The sequence below is a fragment of the Solenopsis invicta genome, chromosome 10, assembly GCF_016802725.1.
Source record: "Solenopsis invicta isolate M01_SB chromosome 10, UNIL_Sinv_3.0, whole genome shotgun sequence".
NCBI classification, from domain to species: domain Eukaryota; kingdom Metazoa; phylum Arthropoda; class Insecta; order Hymenoptera; family Formicidae; genus Solenopsis; species Solenopsis invicta.
The window spans coordinates 15,929,529-15,956,777 of record NC_052673.1 but is presented as its reverse complement, the minus strand read 5'-3'; the positions used below and the strand labels follow the sequence as shown (position 1 = coordinate 15,956,777).

General features: G+C 31.7%; 7 protein-coding genes and 1 long non-coding RNA gene across 13 annotated transcripts; 5 read left to right on the top strand and 3 right to left on the bottom strand.

Annotated features, from left to right (window-relative positions):
* Positions 1–552: 552 nt before the first annotated feature.
* On the top strand, positions 553–2,211 carry LOC105197837 (THO complex subunit 7 homolog). 2 transcript variants are annotated; one of them, XR_003268312.2, is made up of 5 exons: positions 553–690; positions 856–1,283; positions 1,509–1,689; positions 1,820–1,981; positions 2,132–2,211. XR_003268312.2 is itself a non-coding variant. In XM_026131608.2 (4 exons), the coding sequence occupies exons 1-3, from the start codon at positions 681–683 to the stop codon at positions 1,686–1,688; spliced, it is 618 nt and encodes a 205-aa protein (XP_025987393.2). In that variant the 5' UTR covers positions 553–680; the 3' UTR covers position 1,689; positions 2,132–2,211. The 2 variants fall into 2 exon arrangements, 1 of the variants encoding a protein (XP_025987393.2); XM_026131608.2 differs by lacking the exon at positions 1,820–1,981.
* On the bottom strand, positions 1,700–3,108 carry LOC105194428 (alpha-ketoglutarate-dependent dioxygenase alkB homolog 6). Its single transcript, XM_026131607.2, has 5 exons — positions 2,930–3,108; positions 2,676–2,852; positions 2,426–2,533; positions 2,139–2,237; positions 1,700–2,056 (listed from the first exon to the last, which is right to left on the bottom strand). The coding sequence occupies exons 1-5, from the start codon at positions 2,975–2,977 to the stop codon at positions 1,799–1,801; spliced, it is 690 nt and encodes a 229-aa protein (XP_025987392.1). The 5' UTR covers positions 2,978–3,108; the 3' UTR covers positions 1,700–1,798.
* A 212-nt stretch (positions 3,109–3,320) lies between these two features.
* LOC105197910 (lisH domain-containing protein ARMC9) lies at positions 3,321–9,642 on the top strand. 2 transcript variants are annotated; one of them, XM_026131606.2, is made up of 17 exons: positions 3,321–3,553; positions 3,698–3,758; positions 3,860–4,021; positions 4,112–4,253; positions 4,447–4,520; positions 4,685–4,909; positions 5,016–5,251; positions 5,334–5,706; positions 5,800–5,973; positions 6,046–6,294; positions 6,434–6,745; positions 6,880–7,010; positions 7,145–7,229; positions 7,315–7,556; positions 8,520–8,593; positions 9,031–9,061; positions 9,322–9,642. In XM_026131606.2, the coding sequence occupies exons 2-17, from the start codon at positions 3,714–3,716 to the stop codon at positions 9,440–9,442; spliced, it is 2,676 nt and encodes an 891-aa protein (XP_025987391.1). In that variant the 5' UTR covers positions 3,321–3,553; positions 3,698–3,713; the 3' UTR covers positions 9,443–9,642. The 2 variants fall into 2 exon arrangements, with proteins under 2 accessions (XP_025987391.1, XP_039310066.1); XM_039454132.1 differs by lacking the exons at positions 3,321–3,553; positions 3,698–3,758 and having other exon boundaries at positions 3,891–3,966.
* Positions 9,643–9,933: 291 nt separating this feature from the next.
* On the bottom strand, positions 9,934–12,361 carry LOC105197838 (prisilkin-39). Its single transcript, XM_011164401.3, has 3 exons — positions 11,967–12,361; positions 11,502–11,556; positions 9,934–11,252 (listed from the first exon to the last, which is right to left on the bottom strand). The coding sequence occupies exons 1-3, from the start codon at positions 11,973–11,975 to the stop codon at positions 10,081–10,083; spliced, it is 1,236 nt and encodes a 411-aa protein (XP_011162703.2). The 5' UTR covers positions 11,976–12,361; the 3' UTR covers positions 9,934–10,080.
* A 2,620-nt stretch (positions 12,362–14,981) lies between these two features.
* Positions 14,982–19,758, top strand: LOC105197839 (C3 and PZP-like alpha-2-macroglobulin domain-containing protein 8). 3 transcript variants are annotated; one of them, XM_011164403.3, is made up of 6 exons: positions 14,983–15,113; positions 15,736–15,894; positions 16,018–16,157; positions 16,498–16,622; positions 16,716–16,861; positions 17,037–19,758. In XM_011164403.3, the coding sequence occupies exons 2-6, from the start codon at positions 15,885–15,887 to the stop codon at positions 17,525–17,527; spliced, it is 912 nt and encodes a 303-aa protein (XP_011162705.1). In that variant the 5' UTR covers positions 14,983–15,113; positions 15,736–15,884; the 3' UTR covers positions 17,528–19,758. The 3 variants fall into 3 exon arrangements, with proteins under 3 accessions (XP_039310067.1, XP_011162705.1, XP_011162704.1); XM_011164402.3 differs by having other exon boundaries at positions 15,101–15,297; XM_039454133.1 differs by lacking the exon at positions 16,018–16,157 and having other exon boundaries at positions 14,982–15,113.
* A 2,443-nt stretch (positions 19,759–22,201) lies between these two features.
* Positions 22,202–24,296, bottom strand: LOC120358796. Its single transcript, XR_005575662.1, has 4 exons — positions 24,138–24,296; positions 23,944–24,048; positions 23,093–23,299; positions 22,202–22,505 (listed from the first exon to the last, which is right to left on the bottom strand). It is a non-coding gene; the product is annotated as an uncharacterized LOC120358796 (long non-coding RNA).
* On the top strand, positions 22,308–23,487 carry LOC105197841. 2 transcript variants are annotated; one of them, XM_011164406.3, is made up of 2 exons: positions 22,308–22,511; positions 22,855–23,487. In XM_011164406.3, the coding sequence occupies exon 2, from the start codon at positions 22,934–22,936 to the stop codon at positions 23,330–23,332; it is 399 nt and encodes a 132-aa protein (XP_011162708.1). In that variant the 5' UTR covers positions 22,308–22,511; positions 22,855–22,933; the 3' UTR covers positions 23,333–23,487. The 2 variants fall into 2 exon arrangements, with proteins under 2 accessions (XP_011162708.1, XP_011162709.1); XM_011164407.3 differs by having other exon boundaries at positions 22,411–22,511; positions 22,915–23,487.
* Positions 24,297–24,417: 121 nt separating the features above from the next.
* LOC105197842 (COP9 signalosome complex subunit 4) lies at positions 24,418–27,226 on the top strand. The gene is made up of 8 exons (XM_011164408.3): positions 24,418–24,614; positions 24,687–24,766; positions 25,150–25,268; positions 25,358–25,494; positions 25,569–25,683; positions 25,760–25,949; positions 26,018–26,395; positions 26,595–27,226. Exons 1-8 carry the CDS (start codon positions 24,532–24,534, stop codon positions 26,726–26,728), a joined length of 1,236 nt encoding a protein of 411 aa, XP_011162710.1. The 5' UTR covers positions 24,418–24,531; the 3' UTR covers positions 26,729–27,226.
* Positions 27,227–27,249: the final 23 nt, after the last annotated feature.

Sequence of the window (27,249 nt, the reverse complement as noted above, 5' to 3'; positions counted from 1 at the left end):
TATTTATTCGCAAAACCCAAATTACTAATTATTTGCAATATAGCTATGTAAAAAATACATTAACACAAACTATTATCTCATTAATTTTTTGTAAAAAGAAGTCAATATTTCCTGATTATTTTCATGCAATTATTAACTTTATCTGAATGTAATAGCAATCATTTACAAGAAAGAACAAATGAATTTTTGTCCAAAACTGTTATACACAGATTGCATAAAGTTATTTATGTATTATAATGTTATTTATATTTAGTTATTAATTGTATAATTTTATTTAGATAAAAAACTATCGTCTTTTTTTCCCATCATTTTTATAATTCTAATATTAAAATTAAAAATATAAAAACAAAAGTATTTTAATCAATAATAATAAAATTTACATTTTATTTATTTTGTAATTATAATATTCCTAATAATATTTATATATTTTAATTTATATATAATAATAAATATACTTTTATGCTTGCTAATATTTGTTTTTCAACTTTCTTCAATAATTGTTATTTCCAATTTGTTATCATCCGGGCTTGCATTTTGACTTGCAAGTTCTCGTTCTAGCCGTAACACCACGCTGACCACACTATTGTAAGATGGCGCATTTCGTCGATGCAATCGATGCAATCGTGTAAACATTCAATTTTACTTTCTTGGTTATAATTAATATAAATACACGTTTAATAATGTCAGATGGTAAATATCATTTTTTAAATAATATAATAATGTAATTGTAATATTTATTTTTATTAAAAATTATAAATAACACGAACGATTAAAGATTTCATACATTATTCTTTCAATAAAGTGTATATTATGCAAGTGTAATAAATGTAATATGTATAAATTTTTCATTTACAGAGGAAGTAATACGCCGGCGATTGCTCATAGACGGCGATGGAACCGGAGACGATCGTAGGATCAATATGTTATTGAAATCATTTATAAAATGGATTAATAGTTCTGACATGGATAATACTGTACACGAAAGAACGTTGTCTTCACAGTTGGCACAGTGCGAATTTGCACAGAAAAAGTCTAGACTAGTCTCAAATATGAGTCGAGATGAGTTAAAAAGCTATGAACAGCTGTCGAAGGAAATCGAAATACAAATAGAAAAGGCCAAGGAAGACATAGAAAAAACCAAGGCAGAACTGCAGGATGCCAAACGTGTGAGGAAAAATAGAATTGAGTATGATGTATTAGCTAAAGTCATTAATGAGCAACCAGACCGATTGGAAACACACATCAAGCTTGATACATTGCAACAAGAGTTAGGCGCTTTAAAGGTTTGAGGATATATCGACATTTATAATCTTTTCTGTTTGGAATAAGAACTGTTCTTTTTAGCTGAACTTGCATGATTCATCCTTTTTTTCACATTGAAGAGATAAAAAGTTAAATTGTGTAAGAAGTTTATTTAAAAAGAACAGTCTTATTTTTTTACAAAAAATTATATATTTCAATAGTTATATATTTCAATAGTTATATTTCAATTTATTTTTTGTATACAGGAGAAGTCAGAACAATTGGAACACAAATTAGAAATGCGTCGTAAACAATTCCATGTTTTAATATCCTCCATACACTCTCTGCAAGGAATGTTAGATGAGGGTAATGAAGAAATAATGGATGTGAGCTTTGAGAATGGTACAGAAGGCTCAGATGTGCAAATATTATGTGACAACTTATAAAGTAAGATTAATTAATAGATTAAAATAGACATACGACATTCAGCGTCGATGTTTATTATAGTATATACATTGAATATACATCTTCCAAATTTTAATAACATGGATGTATATCAACAAATTTTTAATTTCAGTTTGCTGGTTTTTGGTACATGTCTAATAGTTAAGGACACTCTAGTGCCACGTTTTATTATTTGTTTATCTGTAAAATTTTCTGCACACATGTGTAGATTTTTTATTGAAGATCCCAATATGCTATCTGCATCTCTTTCCGCTATGGAATGCAAATAATTATGGTACAAATCCTTCTGTAGAACTAATAGACTTCTGCGTTCTAGCAGCAAACTGAATTCAAACTTTGATTGCTGTTGCTGCAGGAGTAATACACATTGTATTAAAGTATTTTATATTATTTATTATATAGCAGTCTTTATTATATGTTGCAGTATTTACCTCTGTCGTTTCGAGTCGTTTGTAAAAGTCAAGTAGTGTATGGGAACCACAGCTGATAGTTGTTACAACAGGATAAAAAAGTGGGCCATCTGAATGTGCCTGAAGACATTACATTACTATTCAGTACTCATGATACCAACACATATATATATATATATATATACACACACACACACATATATAAAATACTTCTGTGTTTTTTCTATTCTGATGTAAATAAATATAATATAAATTTTATAATAAAGAAAAAAAAAGTCATATAGCATCGCCTTTTATTTCTGACATACCATTATGCCTTGCCCAGATAAATATTCATTAATTAAAACATGATTTGGCAGCACTCCTTTTTCGAAAGCATTTAAAGCTGCCACTTTATCAATATATCTCTGAAGCCACTAAAATAGCAATGTATTTTCTTAATGTATTTGTTTTATAATAATTGTGGTAAATACATGTATATTATTGTCGTAACGAATACAAAAAAAACTCAATTTTTCCATCTCTAAATCAATTTTAAGACATTTCACCTCTACCTACATCAGGAATCTTTTCCGCTATCATTCCTTTAGGATGTGGTATGCCACCCCAATTTTGCAATCTACGGTGACTTAATTGCGTCCATTTTGGTTGCGGTACGCTATTTACGCACTTTATAATTTGGTTCTCTTCCTCCTCAGTGATAAAATTCGGTATGTAACACGCGGTGTCAGGTATCTGCGATTCGTAAGTTGGCCTTTAAAATAAAATATAACCTCCGAGTTAAATGTACAAGTTAACAAACGTGAGAAAACCTCTGAAAGGACAGCGTTGTACAACAGAGAATCCTGTTTCTCGGTCATTTTTTTAATTTTTCTAAAGTGTGTAGCAATACACAAGTTGTATTCTTGTGTCGAGTACAATTTCGCGGATCGATAAGTGTCGATGAACGATAGTGTAAACAACTGTGACAGTCGAGGACCGCGTGCATACGTGCGCGTGCGTGCGAGGGAAAATGACTGATGTCTGGTAGCAGAAGTCTGCTCGGTTGTAAACGTCAAACGTTTGTTTTCTTCCGCGGATCACATGGCGATAGTAAATTATTAACACTATTACGTGGAATGCGATACGAAAATCGCTCGTGAAGACGTATCTCAACGTCTATGTTTATTAAGCACGAATTTTAGTAAAAACTGGAGTCCCGCTGCGGCATGATAGCGAAATACACGTTAACCGCTGTTGCTGCTCAAGTGCTGTATGCTGATCAATAGTGTATTTGCATAAAATCGATTAATACCTAAACTGACACATTCTCCTCGGTATGAATTTGTCGAAAAAATACCTGGCGAGTTACGTGTGCCGGAATAAGTCAAACAATAACAATAACTAAATGACAGTGGAGCAAGCGAACAAAAAAACAGATATTAATTAAATGATTGGTATTAACATTTTTATATTAATTAAACAATTTAAATACATTATTTAAATTGTTTTATAAAATATCATAAAAACTATTTACAACTCAATTGTTAAGCTTTGCAATATTTTTTTAATAATGACAATATTAATGGTGAAACTTTTAGGCATTGAGTTGTATCCATGAAGAATCCAATGGCTGATAAAAACATCAAAACAATCCATCAGGTACAATCAATGATATTCAATATATATTTAACACAACAGTTTTAATATTATATTTAGATTGTATAATTTTTTAATTTGTGTTGAAAAAAAATGATTCGCAGTTTCTTCTGGATCATAATTTTGGAAGTACTGCTGAAGCTTTAATTCAAGAAGCTTCGAAAATGGGCTTTCAAAATTTGGGATGTAAATTAGGAGATGTAACAGATTCGTATGTTCAGTTAATGCTATGCTACAATACTGGAGATTATTCAACGTTTTTCCAAGTAAAAAGTCGTTTATATATATATATATATATATATATATAACAATATTAAAGATTTATAATTATATTAAGCTGTACTTCTTTTTTACAGTTGTGGAATGACTTGTTCTCTGATAATACTAAACAATGTGAAGAATACAAAAAGTTAACATTTTATTTACACGTGCACTTTGCTATACTACCTAAACGTAAATTACACGCCGATCGATATAAATGTGATAAAAAAGATAATGGTATATTATTATGTATTATATTGAATTGGAACAAAAGTTTATAGCGGCGTATATGTGATTGAAAATAAATCTATATACAAATATCTAAATATTGTCTTTGAATTTCACTTAAAAAACGCTACAAATTTTTGTTCCATATTTGTTTGTTATGTATGTAATTTTACACATTTTAAATTTTTGTTTTTTTATTTAGATTTAACTTTAGAAACAAGTACACTGAGATTGCCTTCAATAGAAAATAATTTTGCTTTGGAAAAATATAAAAAGGTAATTTTTTATTATCCAAAAAAATTATATATTTACTCTATTTAAATATTTTCTTATTATTATACTTAAAATCGAATGTTTAAATGTTTAATGTAGTAATAATTTATACTACATATAAGATACTTTAAAAATAATTAAATATCTAAGAATATTATTGATAACAGAACAATGAAATCGAAAAAAATATAAATGACAGTATGAAACAATTGAAAGATTATTTGAATGGAAATGGCAAAGAATTAGAGTATGATACAGAATTACAACAGTTTTATGCACTACCGTTTATAGAAGATCTTTATGCAGATACTTTTTTCTCTAAAGTGTTAGAGCAACATTGGTCAGACGAGCTGTCAAAAAATCTGGATTCGTTCGTCATACGTCACAGACAAGTAAACAAATTTGATATAATATTTGAACATATATATAATATTTATATATGATAAAATATTATAAAAAGATATAGCATAAAACATATAAATGATATGAAATTTGTAGGATTTGATCAATTTAGACGAAATAAACTCCAACAAAGTGCAATCGCAAAATGTAGAACAAGTTTATACAACGATGCCAGCAACAAAAGTAACTGTGGAGTTGGACGTTACACAAAATAACGCTGTAAAGACTAATGTGCCGATTGTGCCAAACGACAGAGATATACCTATGTTTCTAGAAGATCATGTCAATGAGGAGCAGTATAATTTTTCCGATAATACCAATTTAAAATCCACGTAAAACATCTTTCTTCCGATATTTTAGTAAAGAAATTTAAAAAAAAAACTGATTCGAAAACTGATACATTATCATTTACAGAAGCACACAAACGCATATTACTGGAAACCAAATTACAATCAATAATTTGGAAGAAGATATATCAAATCCGGGAGAGAGTATAAACAGTTTGTCGAAGATACATAAGTCAGATAAAAGATTGATTCAATATAATCATGAATTAGCATTAACCAAGTCTCATTTATGCAGTATTCGTACAAATTATGAGAAACTAAAAATCAGATTTCATAAGTTGCATTCGGACTATCATAAACTAATAGACGTTGCCGGGGAATTAACGGTAGCGCTGGAGAATTCGGTGAAAGGTCAAAATGTGGATGTACAACGAACCCTCGAGATCTGCATGAAGATATTTCCTGATTTGTTTAATCAAAATATAAGAGAGAATAAATATGTAAGTAAAAAACAGAACGAAAGAGATAGCGTATTCTTATATAAATGCATTATTTTTATAGGTAATTAAGAAACACTTCTTTTTTTCCAATAGCCGTCCTTGCTACAACTAGATCGTATTGATATAAAAGTGAATACACTGCCTAAACTTGATGCAACAGCGTGTGTGCCGATATCTTCCAAATTATTGGATTATAAAAAGATCAAGTTACATTTAATTAATGGGGACGTGAAGACAAAGTTATTGTTGTTACAAGCGTTACGTTGGGTACTAAGAATGATTAACAGCTTTTTAATAGCAATGGTACCATCTTTGTAAACATCTCATTTATATTTTTAGAAAATAACACTCGTACAATCGACAGAGCAGGACGAAGTCCTACACGAATATATAAGTCGCGATTTGTTGGGACTTCACGGACAAATTGCTAGCGACAGTGGCAAGTCAATTTTACCGTGCCTGCTGACCGCTGGAGAAGCTTACGCCAGGCATCTTTTACAACAATTCACTGCACGATTGTTAAACACCTTGGCATCCTTCAGATGCGGTAGAGATTATTTGTCGGTCGGATCCACTGTCGTAAATGTGGTATGTTTTGACGTAAATTGACGTAACAACAAGCAGCAATGTTTTTACAAATATTTTGAAAATATAAAAAAAATACATGATCGTAAAGTTGGATAATATTAATAAAAATTAATAAAAATGATGATTCTCGGTATTTCAGACCTTTGCTTGTCTAAACAACAGCTATGCTGACGGAGTGGATCCTTTCGCTTGTGACATGATGGTGGCGATGTTACAAAAATTATCTTTACGTAGACAGCAACGGATATATATGATAGAGAGCGGACTAATGGAATGGTTGATCAATCACCTACACGATAAATGTCGTGTCATAAATTTATATAGACTCGAATACGCTACTGCACTTTTAATGAACCTGTCGTTACATCGGTTAGCACAAGCCAGAGCATCTAAAATAGCCTCGTTACTCGTGTCTACCTTGCTCATCCTTCTCTCAATAGATCACACATCTGTGAGTAAAAATACGCGCGAAAAAGTATTTAATAAAAATATTTGCAGAGAAAACAAATTTTATTTTAAAAATTTAATACAAAAGATGCTATAGAAGATATCTTTATATATTTTATAAAATTTTCGTGTCACTAGTCATTACCATACATCAATGGAGCATTAAACAATTTTTTGAACAATCCTATAATCAGTGAGGAAGCAAGAAAAATTAAGCGTTCGAATATATCGGAATATCTTGGCAATAATCAAAAAACTGCAGAAATAAGGTATAGGTTCATATAAAATATGAAAGATCTACAAAGACAGCAATTTTTGCATCAAAATACGTTTTATACGTTTGCAATTACGATTAAGAGATAATAAAATTTCTTCTAATTTTAAACTATAATAATTTCGATAGAAAGCACCTAGATCATGTACTGAGAATACAGAGAACTGAAAATGTTAACACACCCCAGAGCGACGAGACCGTAGATGATGATAATGTAAGTACGATGCGAGTATAAAAATATGAATACCGATGATATTACTAAACACGGAATGAATTTGGAACATCGAACATTTTCATAGGAAGACTTGGATGTGTTGGAAAGTGAATTAGACGAAAACGATCCGCTGCAAAATTATATTGGCGAATTGAATGGAGAAACGTTGCTCGCAATGTGTTACAGTGTCTCTTCGAAAATTCCTCAAGAGGCTGTAAACACGGATACGACTCTACAGCAAATATCTACGCTGAATCCTATAGACTTTTACGACAATCAGCATAGTAATCATGTCTGTAATAAACATACATCGCATCCTGTACTAAGGTATTCATATATACATAATATACATATGTATATCCTAAAATTATACCTATTCTTTCCATGTACAGAAAATGGTCAAATTGGACTCTATTTGTGTTTAACGATACATACATCATTATATTGAAATTACGTATGATTGTTAACTAATTTGATATAATAAAGTAATAAATTGGTATTTTATATGATAGGCATAGTGACAAGATAAAAATTAAAATATTACCGAAAGAGAGTTATACTAAACTAGCAACCTTCGCTAAACTGTCAGATTTATCAGATTTCTCTTTGGAGGTATAACATCCAAAATAGATTCATGATATATTGATTTAATCTCTTCTTTTTTTATGCGTGTGATATATCGATAACACTTTTAAGGAAAAGCAGATTGTCACAAACGGTACGGAAGAATCATTTTCTGCAGATAAAGTTCAAAGTTTTACAAAAGAATTCATCGGTACCAAATCTTCCTTAATTAAGAGATGCAAAAACCGATCGTACGAAAAGCAAGAGAAAAATATAACTGCATTGAAAAACATAGTTTGGCCATTAAACGCGATCAGAGGGAGCAATTATAATCGATACGAATTTAATTACGATAATCAATTTAGGACAGAAGTAAATTCAAGATTTAGAATAAACAATAATATGCAAGATCAATTAAAATTACGCAAATCAGAGAATGGGATTCATACAAAAAGACATGACAGAGGAAAATTCAGACAAATGGAATTTAAAAAAGTGCCTTTAAAAATAAAATCTTTTGAGCGAAATTTCTTTGAAAGAACAATGCCCAACGATACAATTTATTTATATGAAAATCAGACTTCGAAGTGCGTTATTAAATAGTTAAAATAATTTAAATCAAAATGATTCGGTATAAAATATCATTTAATACAATCGTTAATTTACTTCGTAATTAATTTTTTACCGTGGTTATTTCTTTGTGTTATAATAGATGTCGATTTACAGGAATAGCAGTGAAACTGTAGTGACATCTTCTACGATTCTTGTATCCGGTCACGAGAATGGCCAAGCCATTCAAGGTACGTATTTGACATTTCTAACTACCGTTTGATTTGAATAGTGGCATATATTCAGTATACTGCTGTCGTTTTGAACTGACTTAAAAATGACGAGTTTGGTACATTAAGAGAATAATTCAACATTCAGTGAAAGCTTTACAACTTTCCCTACATACGCAGAACCTTGGGAAAATGAGAACACGAAAGTGATGGAAACTCAGATAAATATTAACTAGTTAGATGACATATTTCAAAATTGTTGAAACTATTTAAAAAACACTTTATATCGCTTGAAATAATCGTTTAAGATATACCATACCATTTATTACGAATTAATTGACCTACATTTTTCCCGCTGTTGCATTGAAAGATGAAAATAATGAGAGAGAAATAAAATAATTAATTTTTTACTGATGTACCGACAATTTTAGTAAAATTTATAAAACTTATTTTTACAGATACCGAGAAGTTTAGTAGTATAGCATCGTTGTGAGTAATATTTTTGTTGTGAGCAATTGTTGCAGTTGCAATGCACCTCTCACGCTTTTGAATATTTATTTTTGAAGCACGTGCCTGTTATTTGTACGCTTTGTATTATTTGTATGTATAACGTTGTCATTTTTATTATAACAACTTATGTATTTTTATACTAAATAATGATATTGAATAAATTATATATTTATTGTTTGTTAATAACGCTTCTGCTTATTTCCTAGTTGTTACAAATTTATTTAGTAAATTGTTTGTAGGAATAGTAATAGCTATAACAGCAACATAGCCAATGATATCTCATGGAAAAATGACCCAGAACTTGCTAAAGAAGAAGAGGCATTTTTAGCTAAGCCTAAATTATCAAGGACACCTCCATAAACATTGAATAAATTTTGGTCGTACCATATAATTTTACTATCATAATATCAAAATTATGAAATTAGATATATGTGTGCGTGATAATTAAAATAGTTTCGTTGTATGATATTAACTACAGCTAGTGCATTCATCATAAAGAACATACAAATGTAATTTTTAGATAGTATTTAAAAAATAAATATAAATGAACTTTAAATATATTTATTTGCTTTATATAATTGTCCGATTAATATTAAATATTATTATCTATTATCGAAGAAATTTAAAATTTATAAATTTATTTATTTTTTATAGGAGTTAATAATCTTTTGATTCCATAAAAAAAGAAGACACAAAAATTTTCATAGAGAAATTGCTAAGAATAAAGATTCTTAGTAAACAAAATGTATCAAGAATATCTCTTTTTAAACATGTAGCGCAATACTTATAAAATTTTCAAAATATATATGAGAGACTGAAAGGAAAATAATATAATAATAATCATTTGATCATTTACGAAAGATAAAACAATATTTTTATTTTGAACAACACATTAAAGAAATCCTTATTAAAAAGTACTTATAAAATAAATATATATACAAATATCAAACATCGACGTGCTATACTTTTTAAATACTTAAATCAAAAAGATAAATTAATTAAGCATAAATAGGCCTTTGCACAAGCATAGGACCACTCCTGTATCGTCTGATTATAGCGGGACCATCATCGTAACTACTACTGCCAGTGTATCCATCAAAAGGTGAAGCGGAGTAACTAGTGGCAAAACCGCTCTTACTCCTGTAACCGCCGATGCTACTAGCGTAAAGCGGCTCGTCAGAGTAAACACGATTAGCGTAACTCGGACTGTTATTCTTAATTACGATGACTTTTCCACCACCCTTGCTGTAAGGCATATAATAGCCATCGCGGTCTCTCGACAAGTAAGTTACGTCGTTATTTGGAGCGTAACGGGATAAGTATTTGGAGCCGTATTTACTCGGTTTTACTGAAGAATGGATACCGTGTGTTTTGGAGATATGACTGATCAATCCTGACATGAACGATGGTACGTCGCGATTATAGCTCACGTGTCCGGAGTTTCCCCGCGTGAAACGCGTCTCGGATGGGATCGAGTAGACGCCGCTGTACTTGTTGCCTCCTTTCAAGTTTAACGGGTCGTTTTTCTGCTTTCCAAACAAGTATTCGCTAGTCAGACCGCTTTGCGAATAAGGCGCGTAGGCGTGATCACTTTCGGAATAGCTTGAGGAGCCAGACGGACCGCGATATCCTTGCACGCCGATATCAGTAGAGGCCTCGGGATAATTGTCTGATACCCGAGTTGGTCTGAGATATCCGGGATAAGCAGGTATTCTTTTACTACTACTACTGCTGCTGCTGCTGCTGCTAGCCGCGTACTGACCGAAATCGGGATCTTTATTAACCAAATCGCTTGAGTATGCGTTAAAAGTCGACTCCGCGTTATTAGAGCCAATGTATCCTCTGTGTGGTATAGACGTTGCACGAGCAGGCGTAGTGTAGGATTCACTAACAGACTTCTCGTAAGTATTGGAATATCCCGCGTACTCGTTTCCATTCGCGGAATATCCGTTGTAACTGTTTCCTACGTCACTTCCTCCAGTACCAGCCTGATTACCACCGTTAATTAACGAGTGACTGCCGACATAGTTGGACAACTTCTGATTGGCATCTCCAGCACCGTAAAAACTTCCACCGTTTTGATAACTATCCTTGGATCCCAAGTATCCATTACTAGTAACGGTATTGCCGTAATCGTACGCATTGCCATCGGTTCCAGTAAAAGAATAGCCTACAATGAAATTATCACGAAATGATTAGAAATAAATTGTATCGCACATCAATTAAGAACGCAATACTTTTAATTGATGTGCGATACAATTTATTTCTAATTGAAGATTTTAATTTACTGCTAATTCGGAATTCTCAAAAATATTTTGATTAATCTTAGTTATGCATATAAGACATTTAGGAAATTATAAAAAGCAATATAGCGCAAGAAAGCTGTGCTAAGTAAAGAAACTAACTTATTAATACGTACCGTTCAAAGGCGACTCCGCATTCGCAACTATCATACAACAAATTACCACTGCGCTCTAAAAAAAGAAAAAATGATTATTTCATGAGAAACTCGACATACCTCCTAATATAAAATTGAAAGATATACTACTTGATCATATTTCAATAAAACTTTAAATAAAAATTTCAGAAGGCAAAGTAATGTGCACAATTTCAAAATTGAGTTTAACAAAACGAAATTTCATACAGGATGCCGCCTTTAGTTAATAACATACATAAAAAGACACGTTTCGAGTAATCCGAGCAATTGATTAAATATAATCAAAGAGAGATTGTTCTTTTCATTTTTCCAATTTCATATATCTTTAAATACCGGCAAACAATTCACAACACTACGCGATGTATAAATGTGATCTAAATTATTTTGTCTTCCGAAATATTTAAATATCCTCTACATCACTCGCAGATTGAACTGGTATTTACTTACTAGCAACATAGTGACTCTCGGCACGTCTCAACAATAACTCAGTGTCAATCGGGTAAGAACTAGACACCTTTCTGGTGTCTACTAAAATGAAACTACACACATATTGACTGGCAAAAGCGCTGTTTTCTGTTTTATACCCCCAACAACCCACTCCCTCGCCTTACGAAAAGGTAAAAGCGATCTCGGTGCGCACATACTGATGTGACATTGGTCGGGATCCGACCATACAGAGCGGAGAGAAACGAGTCAACCTGATTTAGCTCTTCGCTTTTACAGGGAAAGCAATGGGTCACCTCTCTGTGCAACTGCATGGTGAACTACGAGACGCAATATTGTGACCTACCTACATGCCTAACGCACGTAGAAATAAATCTAGGAAAGATTTGTCCCCCCTGCCTCTTTACCCTATCACAATAATCAGTCGCATTATAATGCTCTTTACATCACTATCATTGAGCGACATAGTAACGAACAGGTTGTTTTCATAACGGCTTATAAGAGCCGACCAGATATCTTTCTTTGATTAATGATTTGTAGTACAGCAGTGAGTGCACGCGTAATTTACGTATGATTTATACTATTATCAATTACCATAATCATTTGTAAATTAGTCATAGTGTAAAAAGTTCATTCACTCTCAATGTACCCATGTTATTTTCCCAATGTCACAGAAAATAATACTATAATTAATCATAGTGCTAATTAATCATAGATTATAAAAAATGTAAAACAGTATGTTCAAAAGCATTCCCAGATTAATTTTTTTTATTTTGATTATTTTAATTTTAATTTTTAAATTGTATCATATAATTCCATTTTATTTAGTAAAACCAAGTAAAACCTAAAAAAATTATGACACACGCCAAAAGATAATGTCAAAATATAACACTGTTATTTATTAGAAATACGATTTTAATTGTACAGCAACATGCATTACATGCATAGTTTTAATTGCTTAATTTAACTGAATACAAAAATTTCATAAACTTATAAATTATTAGCCCCGTTAGAAATTGTTTATTGGTTGTTATAAATTATTTTTTATAAATTACTTGTTTTATAAATTATTCATATATTTGTATAATTAATCGTAAGCTTATCGATTTGATTTACTGCTAATCATTCATAATTATCTAGACATTTGTGGAAATTTTGAGTTGAACCAATTGAAATTCCGGAGGATTTGAAACGTATTTTACATACGTACGTAAATCGAGTGTCTTACTTGAATAATAATGCTGCTATGTGAAAAAGAAAGTTTTTCGCTATTCCCTTAAATATAGCAAATCTAATGTGAGAACTTTATTTCTCATGGTTTGAAACTTTTACTGTAGAAAGTGTGGATGCGTTGCATTTCCACTCACAATCGTTTTATTTTCTTTTTATTATCAACAATAAATAATATATCAATTAATCGTTTAATTGTATTTAATATTTTTATTACCGCGGCTATTGCAAGTCATTACATTGTCCTACGCACAAAAAAGGGATAGTTTACAATCTTAAATAAATAAAATTTAATAATGCCAATTATTATTCCTGATAAAGCACGAAAGATAAATTACAAAATAAAAGAGTAAATTAAAAAAAATTTCGATTGGTACAATTCGCGTGTATACAATTGCCGGATGCATCCACAGCGTTTCAAGTTCGTGCAGCCAACTCGAAAGTTCGTAAACGAAGCAGAAAAAATTACAATCCCTTGCCACTTGTTCACGGAAGTACGAAATAGTATGTATACGTACGTTTAAGTACACCTGTCCAGCGTTTATAGTTTTGCTCATTGTCCTTCTTAATGCTTTCTACTTTCCGCGCACGCACATGCGTCCGCATGTATTCATTCAAGCGCACTGATCCTAAGTTAATCAGATGTATTTCAATAGATACTTGGACGGCAATGACCCTGGCAGTTGAATATAAATGTCAATGTTTCTATTGTTTTGCATGCGTACTATATTCAACGTTAGCATACGGATAACGTTTGATGTAAAAATAGTTTCGAATCACTGAAATTATTCTGTGTGAATGTGCGTTATACTTGATAAATATCTATTATTAATAATTAATTCGTAATATATGAAAAGAAAAAATATTGTATTAAAATAGAGTAAAATAGTGGATTATTTCCAAATTTATCATTTAAATTTTTAATATATGCAATTAAAATTTTAAATGTACATATACGTATATGCACAAATACAAACCTCAGACAATTTATAATTCAAATCAAAGTTCAGAATAGAAATCTATAATTGCACGTGTTGTGTAATAAAAAAAAATGTGTTTGAAGAATCAAAATACATACATACAATCATATTAAATTATATATATATATATATATATGTATGTGTGTGTGTGTATGTATGTATATTGAGATGCATGTATGTACATAAAAATATAAATTTAGATAGAAATCTATCTTAAAATCTGACATAAAGATACAAATCTAAAAAGCTATAAATTACGTTGTTACAATTTAAGAAATTGCTTTAATTGACGTAATTATCATTACGTATTATTATTACCGTTATTATATATGTAAATAGCGTTTCTTGACGATGAAGAATTGAATAATTTATGACCTTTTAGTAACACCGTTCGAGTATCTGTGTACGTCATAGAGTACAGAAAGTAAAATCGGAATGGAAAGTCGAACGCAATTAATTCCGAGCATGAAACTCTCCTTAAGCCAATGCAAGTAAAATCTTGACCTTCGAGAAAGAGTGGCTGATGCGATCGTATCTTGAGGGCAACGTTGTGCGTACATATTTTTAAAGCCACGCAACTTGTGTATCTTTTGAAGAATAACCCGAATCTAACTTGGCGCGCGATATATCGCAAGTCTGAAGGCATTTTATGCCAAGACATTTTATTATTTCATGCAAGCGAGATACTGCATCGATACCGTCGATAAACTAATGTCAAATCGTCAATAATTATCGTATTTCTGTGTATACGATTGCGATATTGTGACGAGAGTAATTGGTATTTTTTACGGCAATCGAATGCTAATTTATCGCGAAACATCGAGATGAAAGTATCGATACGTCGACAGAATCGCGATGTCGTGTCGGCATCACAAATCTGCACAAATCCCAACCCAACAAACACTAGCAACGATAGTGAGACGAACTCCGTGTGCGAGATGTGAGTGTAAGATCTCACGAATCTCTCGAGATTCGCGAGGCGATCACCGCGTGATGACCGTTCTCCTCGATTGAACAAGGTCGCTCGCTCTCTCGTCTGTTCTTCGTAGTTCGTATCGCGTCGCAAAAGTGTTCCTGATAATCGGCGACGATACAGCCGGAGCACGGACCTATCACGTCTATCAGTGAGTCGCAGACGCGGGTGTGGGTTATATCCTCTTAATGAGACAGGTCAAGCGAGCGAGCGAACGATTGGACCAATTGACATCTCGACGGCACGTGCACGTGCTCGCGAGAATCTTGACGTTACATCATCTGTATAAACTACGCACGCAACGTTGCTCGGCACATCGCGCCGAACACTTGATTGCTTGAGACTTTCCGAAATGCAGACGCGAGGATACTATGCCTTTTATGCTCCTACACTTTGCATGCATACGATGATATTATTATTTTTACGAAATTTAAGTATTTTTCGAAAAAGGGATACTAGACGCGAAGAGAAAGCAATCATAAACATTTACACTACATTCATCACAGTGCATTTATCACTACATCAATCATCAGTAATGAACGGTATGTTTGCAAACGAAGTCTTAACGTGATTATTTATTTGTTTTAAGTGATCAACCGATCGAGATAATGAGAGATTACGATTCGTCAGAGATGAGGATGGTATGGCACCATGGGAATGCGAGTCATGTACGATTAATATGAATCATTTTGATATTAGTACCTGTGTACGTTCAAAGAATTCTAGGCTTTTCCAAAAATGAGTCCAAGTGAGTTTCATTAAAAAATATAAACATAATTGTATTTATATCTCATAATTATTTAAAGCTTAGTCCTTTTTAATAGAGAAGTAGTTATCCTCCCAATCATACTGATTGATAATTCTTTCCCAGTCAGAATTACTACTGCAGACAGTCTCGACTATCGTTATATACCCATCACAAAAAACAGCGTTAGTTTAGGCATTAAAGCTAGCCATGATGCAAGGATTGCCTTACGGACACATCTTGGTGATGACTCCAATGTATATGAAGTGAGGCTACCTTGCTTTATGCAAATAATATTTATTTTTACTGTTTATATGCTTATATAAAATCACTGCACCAGTCTCTGAACAGTTGATAACCAGTACAATGATATTAAGAAAAGTATTAAAATAAAATGTAGATTGCAAATTAATTGATATTTTATAAATTACATAAATCTAATATTTTCATACAGTTTTGATTAAAATATTTTTTTTTCATAGAGATATATTTATATTAAGTTGTTTTTATTTGTTCACTGACTGGGCAGTGGTTTTATATTTTTAGTAACTTTTTAAATAATGAAAATATTTCTTATTATATAATATTGATTTTTTACTGTTCTAGATTATTATCGGTGGATGGGGAAATACTATGTCGGCGATAAAAAGAAATCATACAGAGCCAGATGTAGCAGAAGCAGATACCAGGGACATACTGAACCCTGATGAGATATGTGATATTTTCATACAGTAAGAAAATTATACATTTTATTCTTTTAAGATAAATTAAAGTGCAAAAAATTATGTCTACGTTTCTCATTTTAATTGACTTCTGTTCTACAGATGGTCTTGTGATGGACTATTAAGAGTGATCCGCGAAGATGATTTTGACATGCCGTTCATGTCTTATAAAGACAGAAACCCATTTGTCATAAATTATATAGGAGTTAGTACTGCTTGGGGAGCAACCGGAGAATGGATAATTGAAGGTATATTAACTCAATCATTATACATGCATTATAGAATTTAATTTTTTTTTTTGTAATTGAAAATTCCTAAACTACACTATAAGTCCAAACGTCATAAGTGTACATTAACGTACTATTTGAATAATGCAAATTATGTATGAGGAAAAACGCGATAAATTTTTTTAACTTGTTTCAGAATGTCAGTTTACGTCACCCGCCATCAGACAGCAACTAATGGACACCTGCCATTTCTGGGTGGATTTCAACGAGGCGTTTGGACTACCTCGAAATGCAGTAATGGCCTCTGAAGATGGTTTGTACATCGGTCGAGCTCATCATCAGGGCACTGTGACACCAGGTGGCATACGCTACAACGCCTGTACACTCGCGTGGGGCGGTAATGCGCATTTGAAACGAGAATTCCAGGTGCTGTGTGGCAAAGACGTAAACTGGGTAAAGTCCTGGGAAGGTACCGTGCCTCTACACGCCCTACCCGCCGGCGAAACTGAGGATGGTTACGCTTTATTCGTCGGCAGAGTATTACACGATGGTATCTATCACATCGGTAAAATACAACCAAATCACCAAGCGTGTTACATACCGCTGAATGGCCAGGAAACGGCCTATCTGGAATACGAGGCCTTGGTCATACATGACAATTACGGGGTCGAGTGTATCGGAAGGTAAAGCGACGGATGGGTTAGAGAATGTTTATTTTTCCACGAGACAAAATATTTTTCGCAAGCTAAAATTCAATGCTCTGTAAAATTGATTCTCTAATAAAATTTCAATTGGAGTTGTTTGTATTTGTGTACGCGTCAATTATTCATAATAACTTAAGATAATTTATAGCATATCTTTTATAAATTGCGAATGGTATTACTTAATATTATAGAGAAATTTGTTACAAACTCTCTGCAAACTTCTCTGCAAACATTATGCAAAAAATAAGTACAATATTGTATTTATTTTTTGCATAATGTTTGCAGAGAAATTTATTAAAGTTACTATATTAATTATTGAAATTATATTAAGGACACAAAGCCAACAAATAATAAAATAAAATAACGCGAAAAGAAAAAGACAGAAAAGAGAGAGAGAGAGAGAAGAGAGAGATTGAGGATAATGAAATATTTGCAGCTCAAATACAAATATAAAATGTAGATTTACAAATTCACATTTTAATCTTTTACTAGTGATACAGATATTAATCTTTGGATAATTCCTTTTAATTCAATCACTAATAAATTTTTCAAATATATTTTTCAGCAATTTTTATCTCATAAAATTGGTGTACGACTCCAATTGAAATAATAAAATGGATTCAATCAAGACTCAAGCTAAAAGATAAATTAATAGTCATGTGAAATTGGTCAGAATTGAAAGAAGTAATTTGCAAATAAGTACAGTTACTGGGAAATACCGATTTCTTTCGATTCTCGCCAGTTTCATTTTTAATGTAATCTATATGCAATTGTATGTATATATTGACCTCGACATGAATTAATTGTAATTTGTAGTCTATTACGATGAGCGAAATTCAAAGACATATTTTTTTATGACTACCGTGTAGAAAATCGTTATCGCAAATGGTGTTGGTCATTCCATTTCTATACACAAACAGGCTAATATATTTAAACCCGATATTATTTATACAGACACTAATTAAGTGTAAATAGTTATTGAACAATACTTAGCTAAAAACTTATTACCCAGCTAAGGTTACAAAAAAGACCATAGATAACAGTTTATTATAGTTTCCTAATGCCAGATTATGTGTGAATAAGTGTACATTATTAAATTATTGCGAAATTTACTTTTTAGACGCATAAATGAGAAAGAGAAAATACTTATTATTTTAATATATTTTGAAAATATTTTAACCACGTTGATTTATAAATTCTTTAACTGTGTATGAGAGCGAAGCTAAGTGTATTGTTATTCTTGTTTAATTTAGTGACTACTCAGGGTTTTACAATTAATCCACAAATGATGGCCAATTTAAGACATAAAACAGAATCCTACTATTTTATCTATGATATTGTGATATGATAATAAACGAATAGACAACAGAACGGCACGAACCAAAAGAAGCACATTGAATAACTTAATGGCGCGTGTTCTATAATATATTAGTATCTGTAGTAGACATTCTTTTTACAGCACTTCTTTATTACACACAAACATTCAGATGCGTTATTATAAGGTGCAAAAATCTATCTAGGACGAGTTTTATTAATTAAAAGTGCTATTTTAACAGCAGCACAATTCTATCTTCCCATCTCTGTTATTTGTGTACAAAAATATATGTAGCTTGTAATATAACAAATGTAATTAGCAGCGTAATTAAAGCGCTATGTAAATTTCTGTGCAGCATGTACCGCGATACTCGCGTTGTAATTATATAATTGATAGAGTAGCGAAATGTTTTTATGAAATTATTACACGCGTGTGTAATAAATTTATAGAAATTTCACGTACAACTAGTTCCTGTCTCTTATAATTGAAAGATTATGAAAGTCAGGTAAATAAATGGTAGCTTTAAACTTTCTTCAAACGCTTAAAAGAGAAATGCAAGACATTCTTCAAAAAGATGAAGTAAAAGTCTTTCCACATTAAATGTGATTATAGTTATGTATTAGAATATTTTGCGTAACATAATATTGTTGTACGTCTTGAAAATATTAGAAGTAGGATAAGATAATTGTGAAGTCAAAAACATTTCTAAAAACAAAAAAACATTTTTAGAATGTTGGAAATATTAATTTTTTTCTAGAAGTATCTTTGCAAGATAACAGATTCTGTATGTATGTACCATAATATATGTATATTACGCAATAATGTTATAGTATTTTGTTACTGTGTCATTGTTGCACAATGTAAGCATTATGTCCTCTCAATATATTGTAATATAGCAATCGTTCTTATTTATTAAGCACATCAAGAATCCAAAACCTCAATTATTTTTATACATAATTATTTTATTTTTATAAACGTCATGAATCATCAAGATATTCAGTTAAACGGAATTTTTTCATTAGTATCTGATACAAAACTAAAATTTTATTACATATAAAAATGCAAATAATTGGTATATAAGCAAAGTAATTAAATTAAATAGATGATTGATAGTGAAAGAGAATTAAAATGCTCTTACAGAAATTATTTTTATCCAACTGGATAGAACATTCTTGTTGACTAATATAACATTATAATACAATATTGTATATTAATATATAATATAGTACATATATTTTAATATTGTATTAATATTATATTATATTTTTTATTATAATGTATTTTCTTGTTTGTTAAATTTAATATGTTTATGAAAATGATCATAGGATTATCAGAAAATTACGATAGAATCTCGCGTGCAATATGCTACGGATTTACCCATAATGCGTATGCCTCTTGCGAGTACATACATAGGTATCAAAATTTTTGGTGACATGTTTGTCTTTTCAAATCACGGCCAGCTCCGCCATACGACTGGATTCCGGAATGGTCAGGTTGGCGGTCGGGAAACATATACCTGTATATTTGCGGTGACTTTCGAAGGAATAACATTCAAGAAAAACAGTCAGATCACTTACCGATCCGATCAGGATTATGCGGCTCCCCTCCTTCTGCCTCCCAAGCGTCGTTCTCATCTCACCTCACTCTCGCGTTCGTCCTCGTTTGTTACATTGCCGATGTAAACATACCGCGAACACTGTCACACACTTCACTAAACAAACACTTTTCGATCCACCATTTATTAATGCGCGAACTTGATGATTAGCGACGGTTTTCGATAATTGTTTAAGCGAACGAACCGCTCGCGTACCGCCGACCCGATAACCGTTTATTAACTAGCCAGTTTGAAATAGTTCAAAATACGCGTCGCTGATTGGCTAAAAGTTCGCGGATCGTCACGGTTGCACTTACGATCCACTGCAACTTTAATTCGACCAATTTTGACGCATTCGTAATCCAATGTTTTTAAATCCATGGCGGGAAAAAATTTATGTTTTGGCAAGGCAGGAAAAAATTTATGTTGAGGCAGGACGAAGAAATAAATACAAGAATGATATTCAATTTATGAATATCATTCTTGTATTTATTTCTTCTGAAAACATACAATTTACACATACTTATATCCGAACTTATCTGCTTCAATAAAAAATGTGAAAGCTTAAGAAATACAAAGAATTGCTAGTAATTAAAATTAAAATAAATCTTTGTTACTAATATCGTTTTTAAAATGCATACTCGAAGTTGAATTCTTTTCTCTTATTCACACTTTGCTCATTGTGGAGAAAAATACTCATACAGCATAAAATATTTTTAAAGTATTTTTAAAATATTTTGTATAAAGATTTAATATTTTGAAAATATTTCTAACAGATTTTTAAAAGATTTAAAAAAATTGTTATTGTTAAAAGCCTATTTAAAATATTTCTCATAATATTTTTAAGAAATATTTTCTAGAAATATTTCATAATATTGTGCGCTGTATAAGTAATTAAGTTCAATTGCTCGTTTTTCGAATGAAAAAGAGTTCAAAATTGTATTTGAACCTTTTTTTTATCTGATTCGAAACGATAATGTCAGAGAAATGATGCGATTCTTTAGTATCGACAAACTCTCATGGAAAAAACCTACAAGAATACGAAAAAATTACTGGTATACTATTGAAGAACTGTAGTTGTTGTAGTTTTTTTCCGTAAGAGAAGTAGAACGAGGCCGGCTATTATGTCCCACAGATGGCTTCTTCAAGAAATATCGCGGAAGAAAATTTCAATTTCCATAACCTCGCTGTTTTCAGGGTCGCATGTATATATTTCTCTGATTTACAAGGAGACTCGTATCTCTATTCTTAACAATCGTTAAGCATGCAAAACACTTGAGAGGTCTTTTACCTTTAGAAGCATAACAAAAAAAAAAAACTATTTTCGAGAATTTTTTAAAATCTACTCGATGAATTTTCATAAGCTTTTGTTTATTGTCATATATTATCTGTCTTCACAGTAAAAATTTGATATAGATATGTTCATTAATTTCAAAGTTATTATCGTATTAAAAGCACTACAAAAAAAAAACGCGACGTGCATAACATCTCGACTCTGGGTGATTTGAGACAGAAATCCTACGAAATTTTCATTTATAAATGATTTCAAAAATCTTTTAAAATTTTGTTTACAAAATAAACTATATATAATTACTATAAAAAAATTTGGAAAGACCAAACTATTGCATTTTATTCTATTTCTAATTACAATTAATTCCTCATTGATTTGATGGAATACGAAGAATTATGAGACAAATGTCTATACGTTTTAAGGAGTTACAAGCAATTAACTATTTACGATATTACAATTAAGACTTGACATTGTTTTGTTGGCTTCGTAGATTCGGCCCTGGTCATTCTAATATGCGTATGTGACATGTCCTTCGTTTCTGACATTTCTCTATGTTTTTCCCAGTAGCCATCAGAAACGAGACAAAGTTGACATGTGAAATCGAGTACGAACAAACGTGCCTCGCTTGCTCGTGTCGATGATTGACATATTGGAGGTGTTGAACGATTTACAACCCTCCTTAGGTAGGGGCGTGTTCCTTCCTCTTGTATAAGACACGTTATATGAGAAGCTGCTAGTCTGTTGAATCATAGGCCATCGTGCTGCAAGTAAGTACAAACCTTAAGAAAAATCTCAAAATGTTTCAATAGGTTTTTATGATAACAAAATACAAAATCAATCTTATATAATAGAAAAGTCCAATTCGTAACTACAGTAATTTTCGAAGTTAATTTTACTCGTACAGTCATTATCATATATTTCTGAACAAAATAGTATTGACAATGAGTAAAATTTGTATTTAATTAATTATGGAAGAATGACGATAAGATTACAAATTTTCTCATAAAAAATATATCATTGTCCATATTTGTCGTATTTATTACTTTATAAAGTTTTAAATAATATAAATATAAATAATTTATTTTTTAAGACAAAATTTGTATTATTTAGAACGAGGTCAAATAAAATAATTGACGATTACAAACGACGTATTTTCGTCGTTTTCGGAAGCACCTTTCAGAAGCTCAATATGCGCGGAATCTCATTGTGCCTCCTATTATTGTTCGCCGTTCTGACGAAAGCCTATATGAAATCCTGCAAATACTGGTGCAAAGTGGGCAATCATCGATACTATTGTTGCCCAAACGGAAAAGGTGATTCTTCATTGGAGCACGGCTGGCATTCATACCTTTTCCCCTGGTTCTGGTTTGGCATCACCGCAGAACCGCATAGTGAGCAACCTTGGCACGAACCCATGATGAAATGGAAACCGAAGAAGCATTGCCCGCCCTTGAGGATCTCTTGTCCTAGGACTTATGACTGGTACAAGCCGCCTAAATACTGTGATAGTGATCATGAATGTGACGAAGAGGAAAAATGTTGTTACGATGTATGTCTGGAACACAAGACGTGCAAAGACGCGGAATAGACGCTCCTAATAATCTATCGATAAAAGTAGTTGTTATTAGTAATCAAGTATTTTAATTAAGTTATGATGCAATATCATAAACATTATTGCAATTATACAGACCGCTCTGTATGTGATGAATGACAATTAAACATATATCTTGATTGAACAAAAGAAATGAGATATGAAAATATTAAATTTTATATCCTGCATAATTTTTATTCTCACTTGATACCATATCATTTTTATATTATTATTTTTAAAGAAAAAACATTTAAACAATGCAAAATTGTAAAATATTTTTAAAAACTTATAGTATCTCTCTCTTTTATTTAAAATTATTTTTTGTTTTAAAGTTTAAAGTGCAAGTATATTTTATTTTAGAATAACAAGAGAGACATCTACTTAATGATATAATATGTGTCTAAAAACACTGATTTAAAAATTTATCAATTTCCTAGAATTTTTTAAATAATTTCCAGGCACATATTTCTTTTATTAATTTTTCAAAATTAAAGAGAAAATACGAAATAATAATCGTGTAAAATAAATCATATAATATTCCATTCTAACTTAATTAAGATATAGAAGTGTAGAATTGAAGTTCAAAAATTAAGTCTCATCTGACCAACCTTTTTCAATCTTTATTAGCAACGTTAGCAGCATTATGTCAATAATATCTTTTATGAGCTTTTAAAAATAAAAATAGATTTCTTGCAGATTAAGTTGAATGAGAGCTGAAAAAAACAAAAAAACAGCGCAAGATTACTTAATCCGGTAAAAAAGAGTTATGCATATACACTTGGTAATTGTTCAAAAAAACTACCTCAGCACCGATTTTAATCAATTTAGGCTCAATCGGCGCGTTTTTGCTCGAAGCAAAAGAATCTAGCAGAAATAAGCGTCGGTCTCTCCCGCGAAGCGAAATATTGATCGTTAAAGTTAAATGACCACTCAGAGGTTAGGAACTCATGGATCGGCAATTCGTGAATTTAGTATGGAACCAAACCAAAAGTATCTATCACGTTATCCATTGAAAATTTATCGACTACATAGTTTTCGTACATACATTCGTGTATGTGGGGGCGCTGATATACCAGCTTCTGAAACGCGAGCAGCAGCGAGCATGTCCGCGAACATCTTTCGGGCCTCTCTCTAGTATAGAAGACGGTAAGCAGTAGCAGTAGCAGCGGTGGCAAGTGAAATCATCGCGAGAGAAGATGATAGTGACAGTGGCTTCTGTGCGCCAACAACTCAGTAATTTGGCGCATTCCGGCGGTTCTCACAAAGACCAGGCCGAGAAGTATGTGCGTCGAGTGTAACCGAGCCCGGGATCCCATTGTTTGTATGTTCACAAACCACTCTCTCTGTTTAGATACCGCTCAACTCTGGACACGATATTGTGTTCTTCCGGCGAGGAGCAAGTCGATGCTCTGAAGACGTTCATCGAAGCAAGTATGTTTATTTTTATCTTACTGGCATTTCGCACTCGCAGAAGGGTCGGACAGGATCTATAATGTCCTTCGAAAAATTTGCGCGATTTAACACACCGCGAACAGGTTATAAGAAGAATCCTCTGAATGAATGAGGGATAGAGTATTCTGATTTCCAAATATATCTGTAGCTGAACAATATATTATTTCTTCTTAAGATGTAATACTAAAATATTCATGTGATATTTAACGCATGTGAGATAAATTTGGAAATGAGATTAGATACTAATCATGGTTTAGCGTTTAAAATGCAGATAACTGATGCATCATATTTTGTTATTCAAAGAAACAATCATTTAAGTAAATGTTCAGAAAAACAATTCTTTAGATAAATGTTTATTATAGTTGTGAATGAAAACGTGAGCTTGGTAATCTCAAGACAAGTACTAACCGATGTAAGCAGTCGTTTACTGTTTTTACCTGATGAAATATCAAAGGCTGTTTCGCATTATACACTGGACAAGGTAAACATGTTTGATTGTGAAGTGTAAATAAATATAATTTAGAATTAAAGTTTAGGTATTAAATTTTGATTGAAATAATGTTTATATAGGTTCAACCACGTGTGATTTCCTTTGAAGAACAAGTAGCTAGCATAAGACAACATTTAGCTGATATTTATGAACGTAATCAGAACTGGCGAGAAGCTGCAAACGTTTTAGTTGGAATACCACTGGAAACAGGACAAAAGTATATATATATACATATATATCAAATTATGCTGTTGTTTGCACATGTGATACTGACAAAATTAATCTTTTCAGGCAATATACTATTGATTACAAACTCGAAACTTATCTTAAAATTGCCAGATTATATTTAGAAGACGATGATCCAGTACAGGCCGAAGCATTTATCAATCGTGCATCACTTTTACAGGTAGTTTCTTTGTTCCCTCTATGATATTTACTTTCTTATGTTTTAGTTATTTAATTCTTTTTTTATTGTTCCATAGGCCGAGTCTAAAAATGAACAGTTACAAATATATTACAAGGTGTGCTATGCAAGAGTACTAGATTATAGAAGAAAGTTTATAGAAGCAGCTCAGAGGTACAATGAGTTATCATATAGGTCCATCATTCACGAAGATGAACGCATGACTGCTCTTAGAAATGCATTGATTTGCACAGTATTGGCTTCTGCAGGCAAGCAATTGATCAACATTGCACATGCCCTACTTCTTGAATTGTTGTTTAATTTTGTGTTCTTACAGGACAACAGAGAAGTCGAATGCTGGCCACATTGTTCAAAGACGAACGCTGCCAACAACTTCCTGCTTATTCAATACTCGAGAAAATGTATTTGGACCGTATTATTCGACGGTCTGAACTGCAAGAGTTTGAAGCGTTATTACAGCCTCATCAGAAAGCGTGCACTATCGACGGATTAGGTTCCACTATACTCGATCGTGCCGTTATCGAGCATAATTTATTGTCGGCTAGTAAATTATACAATAACATCTCGTTCGAAGAATTAGGCGCTCTGTTGGATATTCCACCCACTAAAGCGGAAAAAATTGCCAGTCAAATGATTACTGAAGGAAGAATGAATGGATATATAGATCAAATCGATTCTATAGTACATTTCGAAAGTAAGTTGTAAACTTTTGAACTTTAATATGTAGCTCTGTTTTTTTAGTCAAACTTTTTGCACGGTTCATTTTTTCTTTTCTTTCCAATGCAAAAAGAAAAAGAAAAGATTAATCGTGGAAAAATTAGCTAAAAGAAACAGGCTTTATGTATCTTTTCATATGGAAAAAGAGTTAATAAATATTTTAATTTTTCATACAGCACGTGAGACCTTACCTACATGGGACAAACAGATACAATCGTTATGTTATCAGGTGAATCAAATAATCGAGAAAATAGCTCAAACGGAGCCAGAATGGATCGCAAAAGCAATGGACGATCAGATGGTGCATTAATATAGATTTTGTTTAACACAGAAAAATGTCAAATATGGAATACGGGAATCATTTACAATATGTACACGATACACAGCCAGCCAAAATAGTGAATATTTATATAGCTCATTATCGAGACAAATATCGTCCAATGCACGCTCATTCATTAAATTTGATTATTTTCTAACAAAATCTTTTGTTCCAGAAATTTATCCACATTGTTTTTAGAATTGACAGTAATCAATATTGCGTATTTAAAATATTATTTAATGGATATTTCATCCTTGTAATGCTCTGCAATACCAATTATACCATTATACCATTTCATAACGCTTATTAAAGAGTAACTAAAAAATTAATATAATTTTACCATACACAGATAGACATACAAATGAATTAAAATTTACTCTAAAAAAATTTAAAAGGGTTGTTTATTTGCAATTGATTTAGATAAGATCATCGTAGAGGAGAAAAACAATGTAAGTTCTTCTTGTAAATAAATCACATTCGTACTTCGTATAATATTTTTTACTAAACCTATA